At 36.3% G+C, this 14734-nt stretch overlaps 1 protein-coding gene across 1 annotated transcript in view; it reads left to right on the forward strand.

Annotated features, from left to right (window-relative positions):
• TMEM117 (transmembrane protein 117) overlaps positions 1-14734 on the forward strand; it is a 497401-nt gene that overhangs the window by 326755 nt on the left and 155912 nt on the right. Inside the window, 1 exon segment of the mRNA XM_030322378.1 lies at positions 1586-1683. Within this exon segment, the coding sequence (XP_030178238.1) occupies positions 1586-1683 (98 nt within the window).

The following is a 14734-nucleotide window of genomic DNA, read 5'->3' on the forward strand; positions in this document are numbered from 1 at the left end:
ATGATTAAATCCTGACCATACCAGGTCAGGCCATTGTTGGAAGTTACACGTGAGTGCAATATTATATTAACACCAAGAAAGAGGTATTTTTTAATGGATGATGAAAATTCTTCGTTACTCAATTGAGTACATCTGATTCCGTATAAATTTTCTTAATTTTGAATTGGCCCTATTTGAATTTGAATGTCATTAAATAAAAATCCAATTAATGAGGAGTGCCTGGGTGGCTCAATGGGTTAGGTGTTCGACTGTTGGTTTCAGCTCAGGTCATGATCTCGCTGTTTGTGGGTTCAAGCCCTGCACTGGGTTCTGTACTGACAGTGCAGAGCTTGCTTGGGATTTTCTCTTTCCCTTTCTCTCTGCCCCTCTCATGCTGATGTTCTCTTTCTCCCTCTCAAAATAAATAAATAAATAAATAAATAAATAAATAAATAAATAAATAAATAAAAATCCAATTAATGGAACAATATCCTCTTCTCTTGAAGGGAAGGTAGATATCCTGGAAAAAGGAAGAAGTGTGTGTTTGTGTGTGTATACACATACACCAAATATGTTTTCCTTTATTAGAGGAAAGAAGGAAATTCATTACCCATCCCATCACATTTTTAAAAATGCTCTTATAATAGGTTGTGTATAATACTTTGGACATTTCCTGAAACCATTAATGTGGGATGTGGCCAATGAGAAATTTATTTTGTTAATGCATTTTTAAAAACAAGCATTTATATCAAATCATTTTGCTATTTTTTCTTTAGGCAAATATTTTGCAGTCTTTTATATAAAAGAACCTTAGCTATTCAAAGGGATATAGTGACAAATCTTCACCTTTAAGGATTTTAAAGCCTAGTGGAGGGAGAACAAATGTACATAAGTAAGTCAAATAGAAAGTAGAAAGCAATAAGGGACATCGGAAAGATGGATCCAGAACTAGTTGGGAGGGGCAGTGAGGGCATCACAGTGGTGATGTGACTTTGCCTAGGCCTCAGAAGATGGGCAGAATCTGCAGGTGAGAAAGAGAGGTAGAACATTTTTGGAAAAAGATGTAGGACTGCAGATGGCATGGAGGTGGGAGAATGCTAGGCTATTAAAATATGCTGTAAAACTGGGTCAAGTCCCATTCCTCACATAACACTGAAAAAAAAAAACAGAGACAAAGGAAGTAATATTTTGACTAGTGATACAGTTAATAATCTATACATACAAAGAAATATTTAGATTTTGGAGTTTCTGATTTAGACAAGCAAAAAGTATGGTATTTTATTTGTTATGTATGTTTTGCTTCTATGAAGAAGTTCATGGTATCTTAAAGATGCCTTCTCATGTAAGGTAATCTTGATCGATGTTTCTAAAAAAGTCTCAGCACTTGACGTGTTAGACGACCTTCAATCTGCTCATTCATTTTGTAAAGTCAAATGAACTGCAAAAAAAATGGAACTGAGGAAATATATTCTTCTTAATTTTATCTCTGTATATGTTTAAGTGTTAAAATACTTACATATTCTCAATAAAGCGTAAGTTATATCCATATTTAAACCTGAATGTAAGATTTCTGAAAGTGCTAAATAAGTTCCTTTTGTGGCTTCAGGTCACTGATATGATGCTTCAGGACAAACCCTATCCTGATTGGGGAAAATCTGCAAGAGCTTTCTGGAAGAAAGGAAATGTTAGGATCATTTTATTCTGGTAAGAGAGTGTTTCATTTATCGATTTTTAGCCTTTCATCATTGACAAAGAACTTGAGCTGGATGTAGTTTTTTTAGATATATAGAATTCTATGTAGAGAGCCATTTCTAGTGGATATTATGCTCCATTAAGATGATTAAAACCATAATCCTAATTATTTTATGAATTACTTTCTGCTTACACATTGTTGCATATGCACATTTTCAAGAGATACATTTACTAATAAAATAATACGTATTTTACCAGAGGTAAGTAAGTTTTTTATTCAGCAAAAACAAGCTATAATTTTCATCAATGAAATCTGCCATAAAAATGTCTCCAGTAAATTCTAAATTTCCAGTACATTTGACAGGATATAATTTTGCTTTGAAGAAGTTGTACAGAGAGGGAACCTATTTACAAATCACATCTGGCTCATTGGCATTCCTTCTTTACGTAATTTCCTTTAGCTCTCCAGACCAATCATTGCAATTAAAAAAAAAAAAAATCCATGTCTTACGGAACTTTGTTGTTTGTAGAGTCAATACTATTGATGTGTAATTGAAGAAGTTTAAACAGAAGATATAAGAATAGACAGTAAGGAGGGCAGTGGCCAAGTATAGATTCAACCTAATATTTGAAAAGGTGTGCACTAACACACAGAGTGTTGGAATGGATGATCACTTGTGCCTGATAAATTCCACCCTGCTCACCTGGCTTTTGAAATGATAGAGAAAAAAAAAAGTTGTTTGTTCTTAGATTTAATTCTGGGGGTTTATTTCTTCTTTTCATGTACAAACTATAAAAATCATGGGGCAAAATAAACATTCTAAGCCATCTTTGTGCTTTAACACTAGAATTAAATGTTGGTAGAGATATATGGCATTCTGAACTCAATTCTTAGAGGTAAACAAAATGTATTTCAAATAGTGTTGTAAAAATGAGTATGATTTTGTAGACTTTTTTTTATACCTCGTCTCTATGAGTCAAGTGTGGCCTATTTTTATGGTGCATTTGACCTTCATATTTTTTTTTCCTGTGTGAAAGCTCCCCATGTAGCTTGTCTGAATAATATATAATATAATAACTATAGGAAATATTTGAAGATATGTTTTGCTCCAACCACTATGCTAAGTATTTAACATTCTGTGTATTTACTCATTTAATCCTGACAACCCTATAAGGTAGGCATTATTATTATAAGCATAGGTCTCTGACTGCAGAGACCCAGTTATTAATCATTACACTAGACTGCCTCTAGGAGAACAGATGATACATCACTGTGCAAATTTCCAAATGATTACCCTTAATCCTTTTTTAGGTAATGGTCCTCTATAAGAATGTGATATTCTGGGGAGTCATTCTATCCTATAGAATTCTCTATAGAGGTTTTAAGAATCATAATTTAAAAGAAGATAGACACTAATATTAAAAGATTTTATGGGCTATCTATCTTAAAACAATATTAATTTACTATGGTTACATAAATTTTCTATTATCTAATGCATCTTCAAAGGCAGGCTGCTGGTTATTGTTCAATATGGCCAGTTACTCAGGTCACATGCATACTATTTGCAAAAGTGAGCCATTCATACAGTAATCTCAAGACCCCTCTGATTGTCATTAGCTACTCTTAATTGCAATTGCTGTTTCAGAGGCGAGGAATCCATACTGGATTATTCCTTAAGCATCTTAGTATGTTTTCCTTGAACATTATTACTCAGGTCTGTATATTACCAATTGCTCTTATACAAATGGGTTTATTTTTGACAAATGTGATAACATAGCTACAATGGATAACCTAAAGCATATTTTAAATGTTATAAAAATAATTTAATTAGTCACTGACAGATAATATTCTTGAATGGAGAGCAATTCAGTTCAATAAATTCACACTCTTATAGTCATTATTTTTGTAAAATTATTGATTATTAGATAATATATTTGAGACATGATTTTTTTTGTTGTATCTCAAAAGTGGTATTTCACATCCTGGAGAACATAAAATAACTGTAGGAAAATTTAAAAGCCACTCTAAAAATATTTTTCCTATTTTATCCATTTCCATACAGTTAGATTATCTTGTCAACAGTTTTCATGGTTTTAAAAAGGGAAAATCTGATGCAAAAAGTTGAATATGGAAATTATGTGGGAAGTAATGAAATCTTCTGTTTTGTTCATACTTTTTGGATAAAAGGGATTTAGCAAGTATAAAGGGAATTTGTTTTTTTAGCTCTAGGAGATAACATACAAAAATCATTGGCAAGGTTTCAAATGTAACAAGATGGTATTTACACACTGTGTGTTACCCACTCAAAAAGAGGTATTTTCTTTTGGTTTTGCCTCAGTTAAGGGAACAGTGATTAGTGTGGACAGCCTGTACTGGAGAAGAAATTTTGCAAAGAAAGTTTTCCTAAGTTGCAGTGTGATTATGTGCAGCATTTTTAGCAGTACGACATGCCATTTTGTTCTGGTAAACCTACCTTTTACCTACATGTAGCTGCTTTAATTCACAAATGTCTGTCAGATACTGTTTCCTTTGTAACTGTGGGGCTGAGTTCTTCCTTGATTCCTAGTGATAGATGTCTCTACATTGAGGAAAATGGTTCCTGTCTCTTTCTGTAATTGTGCAAAGACAGAGCTGCTATAGCACACGGGCTTTTATGCCGGGGGTGAGACTAAAGTGATTGTATTTGAAAATACTAAATGGGAAAGGGAAGAATATTTATAGAACTTCCCTTCCAAAATCCCTTTCTCAGCCCTTTTGATAATTAAAAAGAACAAGATCTAAGAATTTAACTCCTAGGTTAATTCCATACACTGTTCTATTTTACAGAAGGGTTATGAAAAATCATTTCCACTCACTTGTATCTGAAGCAAACATATGCATAACCAGACATAAAAAAAAAATCCAAGTAATATACACCTGAAACTAATGTAACATTGTGCACGGGCTGTGCTTTAATAAAAATAAATTTAAAAAATATTAAAATCAAGTAATATGATATTTATGTTAGCTCCTATTTCCCCAATGTATTTGTTCTCTAGTGACACAATTTGTATGCTTTTGATGGGAAGCATTTTGGGATAATATTTTCCAAAAGCTTAGCTTTATTTAAAAATATAAGGGAGACAGTCTTCTGTGATGAGTAGAGGAATTGGCAGAAGGAGGCGTTGGAAAATCTGGTGTTCATTAGGGCTTCACAATTACTCCAGTACTTTGCCTTCCAGACACAGGAGGGTTTTGCACTTTTCTGCCCCCTCTGACCACATGACTTGCTTTGGCGAATTAAAATATGAGTGAAAGTGGCACGTGTCACATCTAGGTAGAAGCATTTAATTGTCAATGAGAAGCACTGAAGGGAGCTCATTTCTCGTAGCAACTGAAAGTTTACATCTAGCTGGAGCCCTCGTCATTCACCTTCCCTGAATGACCAGTGTAAACCAAGCATTCTTAACAACACGGTGATCATATAGTGTGAGTGAGAAATCATCCTTTGCAGATGTTAAGGCCCTGAGATGTGGGGATTGTTTGAAACTGCATCCTGCTGAATATAGAAATTGATCCAAGAAGTTAAGTGTTGCTACAACAGGAGGCTGAAATTTTTGTCTTAAAGGCTGGACAGCAAATGGCAAAAAAGAAAAAAAAAAACTGATGTTGGAGGCTGGAAAAATGGTAATACAGGTGTTATAGTGGCAAAGAATTTGGTAAAAACTGTGGTCTGTGATTACTTAGATGCTCCAGGAGAACTTGGAAAATTCTGCAAGTGTTATAATGTGTTATTAATGTTAGTAATGTTAGTAGTGTGTTAGCACTGTGTTGCTCTGTGCATGGGTGTACAACTGGTCACTTCCATTCCATTTTATTTTTTTTTATTTTTTGGGTGATTAGTATCTTTATATTTGAAAACCTACTTTACCTAGTGCTCTAATGGTTTGGGTAGACATCTCTTGATCATGATTATCTTAATTCTTAACTGGGAAACAAACTGCTATTTTTTCCTTTTTTGAATATCGTGGTCATCAGTAAAGTCTAGCAAAATTGTTTAACTTTCACCAGACAAAAGCTAATCAATAAATTATTATCTTAATATACATGGTCTGGGTGAGTAACATGATAACAATAAAATATAATAAAGTAATAAAAAGACCTAAGAATCAGTGGAAATGTCAGTCTGAGGAGTTTGGTAATAGCTTCCTAACATGCAATTAGATGTACGCCCTCTATGACTATTTTTGAGTTTTCTTTCTTTTTTCTTCAAAAGGGATGGGCTTTGTTATTCTGTGTGATCCTTTTCAGCTCTATAATGCTATTTTCTACTGTAAGATTAAAATATTGAAGAGTGAGTAATTCTGTTTGCTTTGCTCCAGAGGGAAGAATATGGACTACTATAGTCTGAATGTTAGTGTCCCTCCAAAATTCATATTTTGAAATCTTAATGCCCTATAGGATGGTATTAGAAAGTGAGGCCTTCAGAAGGTGCTTGGGTCATTAGGGTAGATTGCTCATGAATGGGATTAGTGCCTTTATAAAAAAAGACTTCAGAGGGGCACCTGGGTGGCTCAGTTGGTTGAGCGTCTGACTCTTGGTTTCTGCTCAGGTCACAATCCCAGGGTCATGGGATTAAGCCCCCCCCCCCCATTGGGCTCTATGCTGAGCATGGAAACTGCTTAAGATTCTGTCTCCCTCTCTCTCTCTCTCCCTTTGCCCCTCCCACCTTCATGCGCGCGCGCACACACACACACACACACACACACACACACACACACGCTCTCTTTCTCTCTAAAAATTAATTAAATTAAAAAAAGGTTCCAGAGAGATCCCTAGTCCTCTCCCCCATGTGAAGAACAGTGAGAAGACATTGGCTATGAACCAGGAAGAGAACCTTCACCAAATTCTGGTGCCTTGATCTTAAACTTTCCAGCCTTTGAAATTGTGAGAAATACATTTCTGTGGTTTATAGGCCAGCCAGTCTGTGGTATTCTGTTCTAGTAGGCCAAGCAGACTAACATATAGGCTAATGAATGTAAGTCACATGGAAGCAGATTTAGATTCTTGTCCCTAATAATGTGAGCCTCTCAATGCTGAGTGAGCTTGCCTGATGAAAGGCTGGGTTTCCTGTCAGTAGAAGTATTCCAGCAAAGGCTAGATAATCTATCAGGGATGCAGTAGAAGGATTTTCACATTCAGGGAGACAAAAAGGGAATCACTTCTAAATTTTCATCAAACCTACTGATTCTATGACTCTACATGTTTAACTAGAAAAGTATTACATTTTATTTGCTTTATAATGGAGAGGATACTAATTATAATTTAATATGTTCTGTATAATTCCATCATAATTATAAGGAAAATTTTTACATTAGACAAAAATTCATGAAAAGTTCTGGAACAACTATAGTATGCAAAACCCTTTGCCTCACTTTTCAAATAATAAATTAGCCTGTATCTTTTTTCTGGATGAATTTTGTCTTCTGGCCTTCAGCTTTCCTTCCATCTCTTGGAATGTCTCTTCCATGTCTTGTTAAGCAGTTGCCTATCTTTAATTAAAAGCTGCCTCTGGAACTGAGGAAAAGCATAATAACATTTCAAGCCCAAATCAGGTAACTGTACCTATTGAATCAGTCACCTTAATTTTAAACACTGCACAAAGTTAACAGGCTCCATTTAAGTGTGGCTGTTTCTAAACAGAGAGATCCAAGGATATACTTCAACTGGTTCCCTTGCTAGATGTAAGTTTTCTACTTCTGGATAAAAAGGTGATTGATGTTGCATTACTGTCTTGTCACATTATTGTCATATTATTTGGAGATTTTCACTTAAAAAGTGAATTCTGCATTTATGCATGATAGATGTAACTCCCAGGCATACATTTATACCTGCATGTTAACACAATCACATGCCCTCCCAGACTTAATTTTGCTGAATTTAGAACGTATGTTTTTATTAACTATTTAAGTAAATACTTATTAAGTGCTGAATGCAATGTAAAATAGTGGTTAAAAGCACATAGTCTGGAGCCTGCTGCATGGCTTTCAGTCCTGGCTTTGCTACTTACTATTGTGTATTAGTTATTATTTTGTTTTAAATGGTATTATGATTGCTGTTACTTGGCATCAGGTGGTCTCTGTGGCACTGAGAATATAACTTTGAAAGAGAAAATGACTCTTGGCAACATAATTTTCTGTCTGATGAGAAATACAGGGTGTTGAGGGGTCAGGCAAAGCCAGCCTTGGGTGTGGGTGCCATGATGTGGTGCTAAGAGAGCTCCGGGGATTGTTTTGTAAATGAACTAGAACCTCAGTGTCATCTCAGGATAAGCAGGAATCAGGTGAGAGGAAACATGGCGATTGGTTACGGGAGTGAGGCAAAAGGAAAGTTCAAGGGTAGCACTGAATGTTTAGGCTTAAGCAACTGAACAGATGGTGATATTATTGACTGAGATAGGGCATTGTGGTAGAGGAGTAGGTCTTGTGGGGGGGGGGGGGGGGGGGGGGGGAGGTGTGTAATAAGCCCAGATCTGCAGGATGAGATATAGTAAAACCTTGGTTTGTGAGCATAATTTGTTCCAGAATCATGCTTGTCATCCAAAGCATTTGTATATCAAAGCGAATTTCCCCATAAGAAATAATGGAAACTCAGAAGATTCATTCCACAATCCAAAAATTTTCATAGAAAATGATTACAATACTGTAATATAATACAAAATAATAAAGAATATACAAAATATAAAGAAAAATAAATGGTAACCTGCACTTACCTTTGAAAATCTTCATGACTGGTGTGAGGGAGACAGAGAGGAGGGTTATTGTGTAGGATGACTTTTACCATCACTAACAGAATCATTGCTATCTCTTGGCTCAATAGAACCTTTTTTAAAAAATTTCTTTATTAAGTTTATTGTGAATGGGGAGGGGCAGAGAGAAAGGGAGGGAGAAAATCCCAAGTATGCTTCGTACTGTTAGCACAGAGCCCGACGATGTGGGGCTTGAACTCATGACACTGCAAGATCATGACCTGAGCTGAAACCAAGAGTCAGATGTTTAACCGGCTGAGCCACCCAGGCACCCCATAAACTTTCTTTTTGTGCAACTTTTACAAGGAACCTATCCAATGACACTAGCTTTGCCTCCTTTTGAGAATTTCTCAGAAATGTGACATTTCATCGTCATTAAACATATTCATCACTGGCACTGCTATAGGCTTATTTGGGTGGTGCTTTTCTACAAAATTTTGCACTGTTTCCCACATTTTACACATCTTCCTAATCTTATTCGAAGTGAGGGATTCCTCTGCCTTTTTGTCCTCCTCCTCTGCAGACGAGATGCAGACATAGACTTCTTATAAAACCTTGTAGTTTCAGCCACTTGCATACCTCATTCATACTTCTCAGTGATTTCCTTCTTAACTTCCACAGTAATCATCTTCTTACCGCCTTTCTTTTAGACCTTTTTCTACATTGGGACCATTGTATACGCTCGCACAGATGTTGACAACAGTACAATATTAATAAACTCTTGTCATATACTGTATCTAATGTAACTGGCAATAAGGCAGCAGAGGAAAGGGACTAGATCTGCAGGCAGCCTGACGTAGAATGAAGCAAAGCTTACCTAAGCTTACTCTTGTATGGAAAAGCCAAGGACTGTCCACAGGTGCTTTGAAGTGACAAAAACTACCCTAGTGACAGTTGTAGGTACTTCCCAACATTCTAAAAAATCACTGATCTACCAAACGCTGTGGCCTGAGACCCAGCATCCAGGCATGGGAGATGATAACCCACAATCCTGCAGAGAGGGAGAGAGAGGGGGGAGAGAGAGAGGGAGAGAGAGAGAGAGAGAGAGAGAGAGAGAGAGAGAGACAAGGAGAGAGAAGAACCATTGTCTCACTTGTGACCATGTGACGTTCAGCATCATGTACTACTCGTATTGCAAGACATCACTCGTTTATCAAGTTAAAATTTATTAGAAATGTTTGCTTGTCTTGCAGAACACTCACAGAACAAGTTACTTGCAGCCCAAGGTTTTACCGTCTCTTATAGAATATAGTGAATGGTATTGCAACAGCATTGTATGATAACAGATGGTAGCTACACTTGTGGTGAGCATAAAATAACACTATGCACTTGCCGAATCTCTATGTTGTATACCTGAAACTAACGTAACATTGAATGTCAACTATACTTCAATTAGAGAAGGGGAGAGAGAGAGAGAGAGAGAGAGAGCGAGAGAGAGAGAGATACTTAATAAACAATTCTTTATATACATCTGAAGCTGCAGAATGAGGGAATGAAGTCCAAGACAGAAATATTACTAAAGTTTGTATTTCAGTTTATATTTTTTTACTCTCATGTAGATGTTGTTATCTACATGCATATGGTTTTTGAAGGAATGTGAGTGGATGTTGAGTGAGAATAAAAGATCTGTGATAAAACCTGTAGAGCTCTTTTATCTGGGAACAGGCAGAAGAAGCATCTATAAAGAAGTCAGAGAAAGAGAGGACAGAATGAAAAATATGAAAAGGGGCCAGGAGAAGAGAGAGTATCAAGAGATAGAGAAACATCAGCAGTCAAATGCTGGATGTCTAACAAGCAAGGTCAAAATGCAAAGTGTCTCTGGTGTTTTGCTGGTGACCTCAGCAGGAATGCTTTTCTGGAATATTGCACTAGCAGCCAGACCTGTACTGGGTCAAGCTGTGATTAGGAGAGGAGGAAGTAGAACCAGGGAGTATAGTCAGGAGGTGAGAAAGAAGACTGAAGGGATGTCTATATATTTAGAAATGAATATTCTCAATGAAAAAATGAAATATTTACCGGTTTGCTATTTATTGATTTGTTCAGAGCATATTCATTTCTAAAAGAGAGCTCATTTCAAAGTATTTGCTGAACAGATATTGAACTAAATAAAGCCTCTTAAATTAAATTCTGTGGTAAAAATTTACTATGTGTGTAATTCTCATTCTTTAGTAGGAAGGTACAGTGTAAATAGTTCATAAGATTTTAAATTAAAATACCTTTAAAATTTTAAAAGAAATGTACAAAAGTGGAAATGGAGATTAAATTCTCTACATATCTCTGCCTATATCACAGTACTTGAGAGCAAGAATGACCTCTTACTGTTTTCCAAGGACTTAGCACAGTGACTGACACACAATAAGCATGAAACACATTTTTGTGAAATTAATTACTTTGGTGAGGACCTTCAAATCTAACATACTCTATAATATTTCTGAAAAATTCTCTAGACTTCATTAAAATGATTAAATAGTAATTAAACATAAACATTTTCACTTAACATTTTCACAGAGACATTTCATATTCAGTTGATGCTTTACAAGAAAAGGTGTAATGTTTCTGAGTTATTCTTTCTGAAAAATGTTTAAAAGTATTTAATTTCAGTACTTTAAAAAGTCATTTAAAAAAAGAAAATAAAAAGTCATTTTGGTTCCAAATTACATACTTTACCTACAACTAGAAATTCCATTAAAATACTATGAGATGTATAACCACAATGACATAACTCCAGCCCCTACTGACCCTGAACATTTTTATCTTCGGATCTTTTCCTTATTTCTTAAAGGTAAGTGAGGTTTAAGGAAAAAGAATTAAATAAGCTGGTCTTAAATTGCTTAATAGTGCCTCTATCATAGGCCTTTATTCCAATTGCTAAAACCTGAAATAGCAACATTGAGCCCAAGAGTAATCCTTGGATTTATGAATTTTTGAAAGAAAAATGCCCTTCAATAAAGGCTTAGAAATACCGCATTAGATTTTCTGTATAACAAGAATTGGTAGAACAGTTATTCCTCTTTAGTTTTAAATCTGCTGGTTGAATGGAGTACTCCCCTGAGCCATAAGGCCTAAGTCATACTTATTAAGTTTCTAAAGTATAGGTCATGATTTCAAAAAACTCCCTTGAGTTTGCATATAATGGTATAAATGCACAAAATTAAACTGGAAATCATAAATTCTAGAAGAAAGAAGGCAGCATTTAACCAAGTATAGTGACTTGACCCATTTCAGGAGTGTGACAATCTTTGCCTATCTTCACTGTTTCTCATGACACATGCCCCCCTCCACCGTCTCTAGTAGACTAAAGTTGCAAGGCTTTCATAGTAACAGAACTTCAGACATCCTACAACTTGACCTGTTAGAAAGCCCAGACATTTTCTTTCTTGCTGTTTCCCCACAACTTGTAGGAACCATTGGTGGAATACTTTGAAGTATTTCTCTTCATCCTGCAAATGTTTACCAAGTGGCCACAATGCAGAGGACTCAGAATGAAATGCTACTACAATAATGTGTTTTGGTGCACAGAAGTCCTCCTTAAAAAGAGTGTTTGCTTTTGTGTGCTTTGATCAAAACCTGCCTCTGAGAATTAAGATTTTCTGTTCAGGTGACAGTTATATCAGAATAGTGGTTATTCTTTACATAAATCATTCCAATCATATTGTCTGTCAGCTTTTTGTAGAATGAATGAGGAGTAACAAATCTCAGTGTCACCAAGGTACAGCTGGTTGTTTAGTACCCATGATTCACTGTGATTCACATCTGGTTCAGAGATTGGTGACCCACAAACTTAATTTTGTGGTACATTAGTCACTGCTGGAAACTCACAACTGATTGGTTTTCAAACCAGAATTGCTGGTAACTAATACTCCGATGTTCTCTGCAGGGCAACTTTTTCACCATCATCAAGTAGAAATGAATCATTGTTTACTTTGTGAGCCATTGATCAAAATTAAGGGAGGTGAAGACTGCAGGGGAGGGTTTATCCAAGACAAGTTGAGACTTGTGACAGTTCTCATCAATGGGTGGTTTCTTTCAGGGACCAGACTGCTACTGCTGTTGGTACCCTAATCCACTGTAAATTCTGCCAGCATGGCTGGTTCTGTAATGCCAGCTCTTATTTTCAGAATATTCTGTTCCTACATTTCCCCCCATTGGCCAGAGCTCCCTCGTGCTTTCTCTCTTTACAAGAAGGGATGGATGCACTAACTGTATTGAAGGTTGAAATGCTTTGATGTTCATTGTTGCACCCAAAATATATAAAGAACTTATAAAACTCAGCACCTAGAAAGCAAATCGCCCTGTTTAATAATGGGCAGAAGACATGAGTATGCATTTTTTCAAAGAAGAAATACAGATGGCCAACAGACATGTGAAAAGATGCTCAGCATCACTCATCATCAGGGAAGTAGAAATCAAAACTACAATGAGATATCACCCCACAGCAGTCAGAGTGGCTAAAATTAACAACACAGGAAACAACAAATGTTGGCAAGGATGAGGATAAAGGGGAACCCTCTGACACTACTGGTGGGAATGCAAACTGGTGCAGCCACTCCGGAAAACAGTATGGAGTTTCCTCAGAAAGTTAAAAATAGCACTACCCTGTGACCCAGAAATTGTACTATGAGGTATTTACCCAAAGAATACAAACATACTAATTGGAAGGGATATATGCACCCTGTTGTTTATAGCAGCATTATCAACAGTAGCACCTAGGAAGCTTTTTGATGAGCTAGAGGTAGAATGTATAGACAGGTGTCAAAGATCCAATGAGGCACTCTGAGTTTGTTCTACATATTTTGTTATTAATCTAAAGGTTAAATGAAATCTGATTATGATAGCTGGGCATATGAGTGGCCCACAAGGACCAGTGTATCTCCATGCATAAGCTGGACAAAGCTTTGCTATTGTCAGAAAAAAAAATACAAACTTTCCCCATTTATATTCGTTGACTATGTTAGGCACTCTATTGGGAAGGCAACAGTGGACAGAAAACATACATAGTTGTTGCTCTCCTGTAAGACTTACTTTCTTACCAACTAGACTGATGGTAAGACATAAATAAAGAAATAAGCAAATTTAAATAATTCCAAATAGTAATTTCTACAAAGGAAGCAAGTATCAATAACTATCCCTTTCTAGTTCTCTTCCTTATCAGGTCACATTTTTTGAAAGGGTTGTCCACACTCACTCTCCACTTGATTTGCCAATTACAGTGTCCTCTCTACTCCTATTCCATGGTAGTTTATTGCCATCATTTCTTCTGAATTTCAGCTTTTGTCAGATTTCTGTTGCAAAAACCAGCACTGTTTTTGGAAGTTAATCATGCATTGTTGACTTTGGCAGATCATCTTTTATTTAAGGTGAGCAGTTATGAAGGACATAGTTGAAAAGTAATATCTTGACCTTTTCATGATGCTCTTAAGTCAGACAATGAGGTGGAACTTTTTGTATATGTATTGGACATTGCATTATTTTAAAAATTATATATCTTTTTAACAAAACTTTCAATTAATACCAGTATACAGACAGTTTATTTAGAGTCAGAATGACTCTTGTCTTTCCAAAGCACACATCAAAATACGGAACACAGGCCTCAAGAGGTAAAATAGGAATTTATAAGTAGGAGAGATGTGTTATATAAAATATGTACTAGCAACTGAATGTGTGTCTCTCCAGAATTCATATGTTAAAACCTAATGCCCATTGTGATGCTATTTGGAGGGGGTGCCTTTGAGAGGTGATCAGGTCATGAGAGTAGAGCCCTCATAAATGGGATTAGTGCTCTTATAAAAGAAGCCCCAGAGGGGCGCCTGGATGGCTCAGTTGGTTACTCAGCTCATGATCTCAAGGTTCTGGAGTTTCCACCCCGTGTCAGGCTCTCTGCTGTCAGCACAGAGCCCACTTCAGATCCTCTGTCTCCCTCTCTCTCTGCCCCTCCCCCACTCATGCTCGCTCGCGCGCTCTCTCTCTCTCTCTCTCAAAAATAAATAATCATTTAAAAAAATAAAAAAATAAAAAGTCCCGGGGAGCTCGCTCACTCCTTCCACCATGTAGGACACAGTGAACGAAGATGGCTAACAATGAACCAGAAAGCAGGCTCTTACCAGATAGTGAATCTGCAGGTGCCTTGATCTTGGATTTCTCAGACTCTAGAACTGTGAGGAATAAATTTCCTTTATTTATAAGCCACCCAGTCTGTGGTATTTTATTATAGCAGCCCAAACAGCCTAAGACAGCACATCCAGCAAAAATAATACTTTCAATATTTCACTGGTTTG

Source organism: Lynx canadensis, chromosome B4 (genome assembly GCF_007474595.2).
Source record: "Lynx canadensis isolate LIC74 chromosome B4, mLynCan4.pri.v2, whole genome shotgun sequence".
Lineage (NCBI taxonomy): Eukaryota > Metazoa > Chordata > Mammalia > Carnivora > Felidae > Lynx > Lynx canadensis.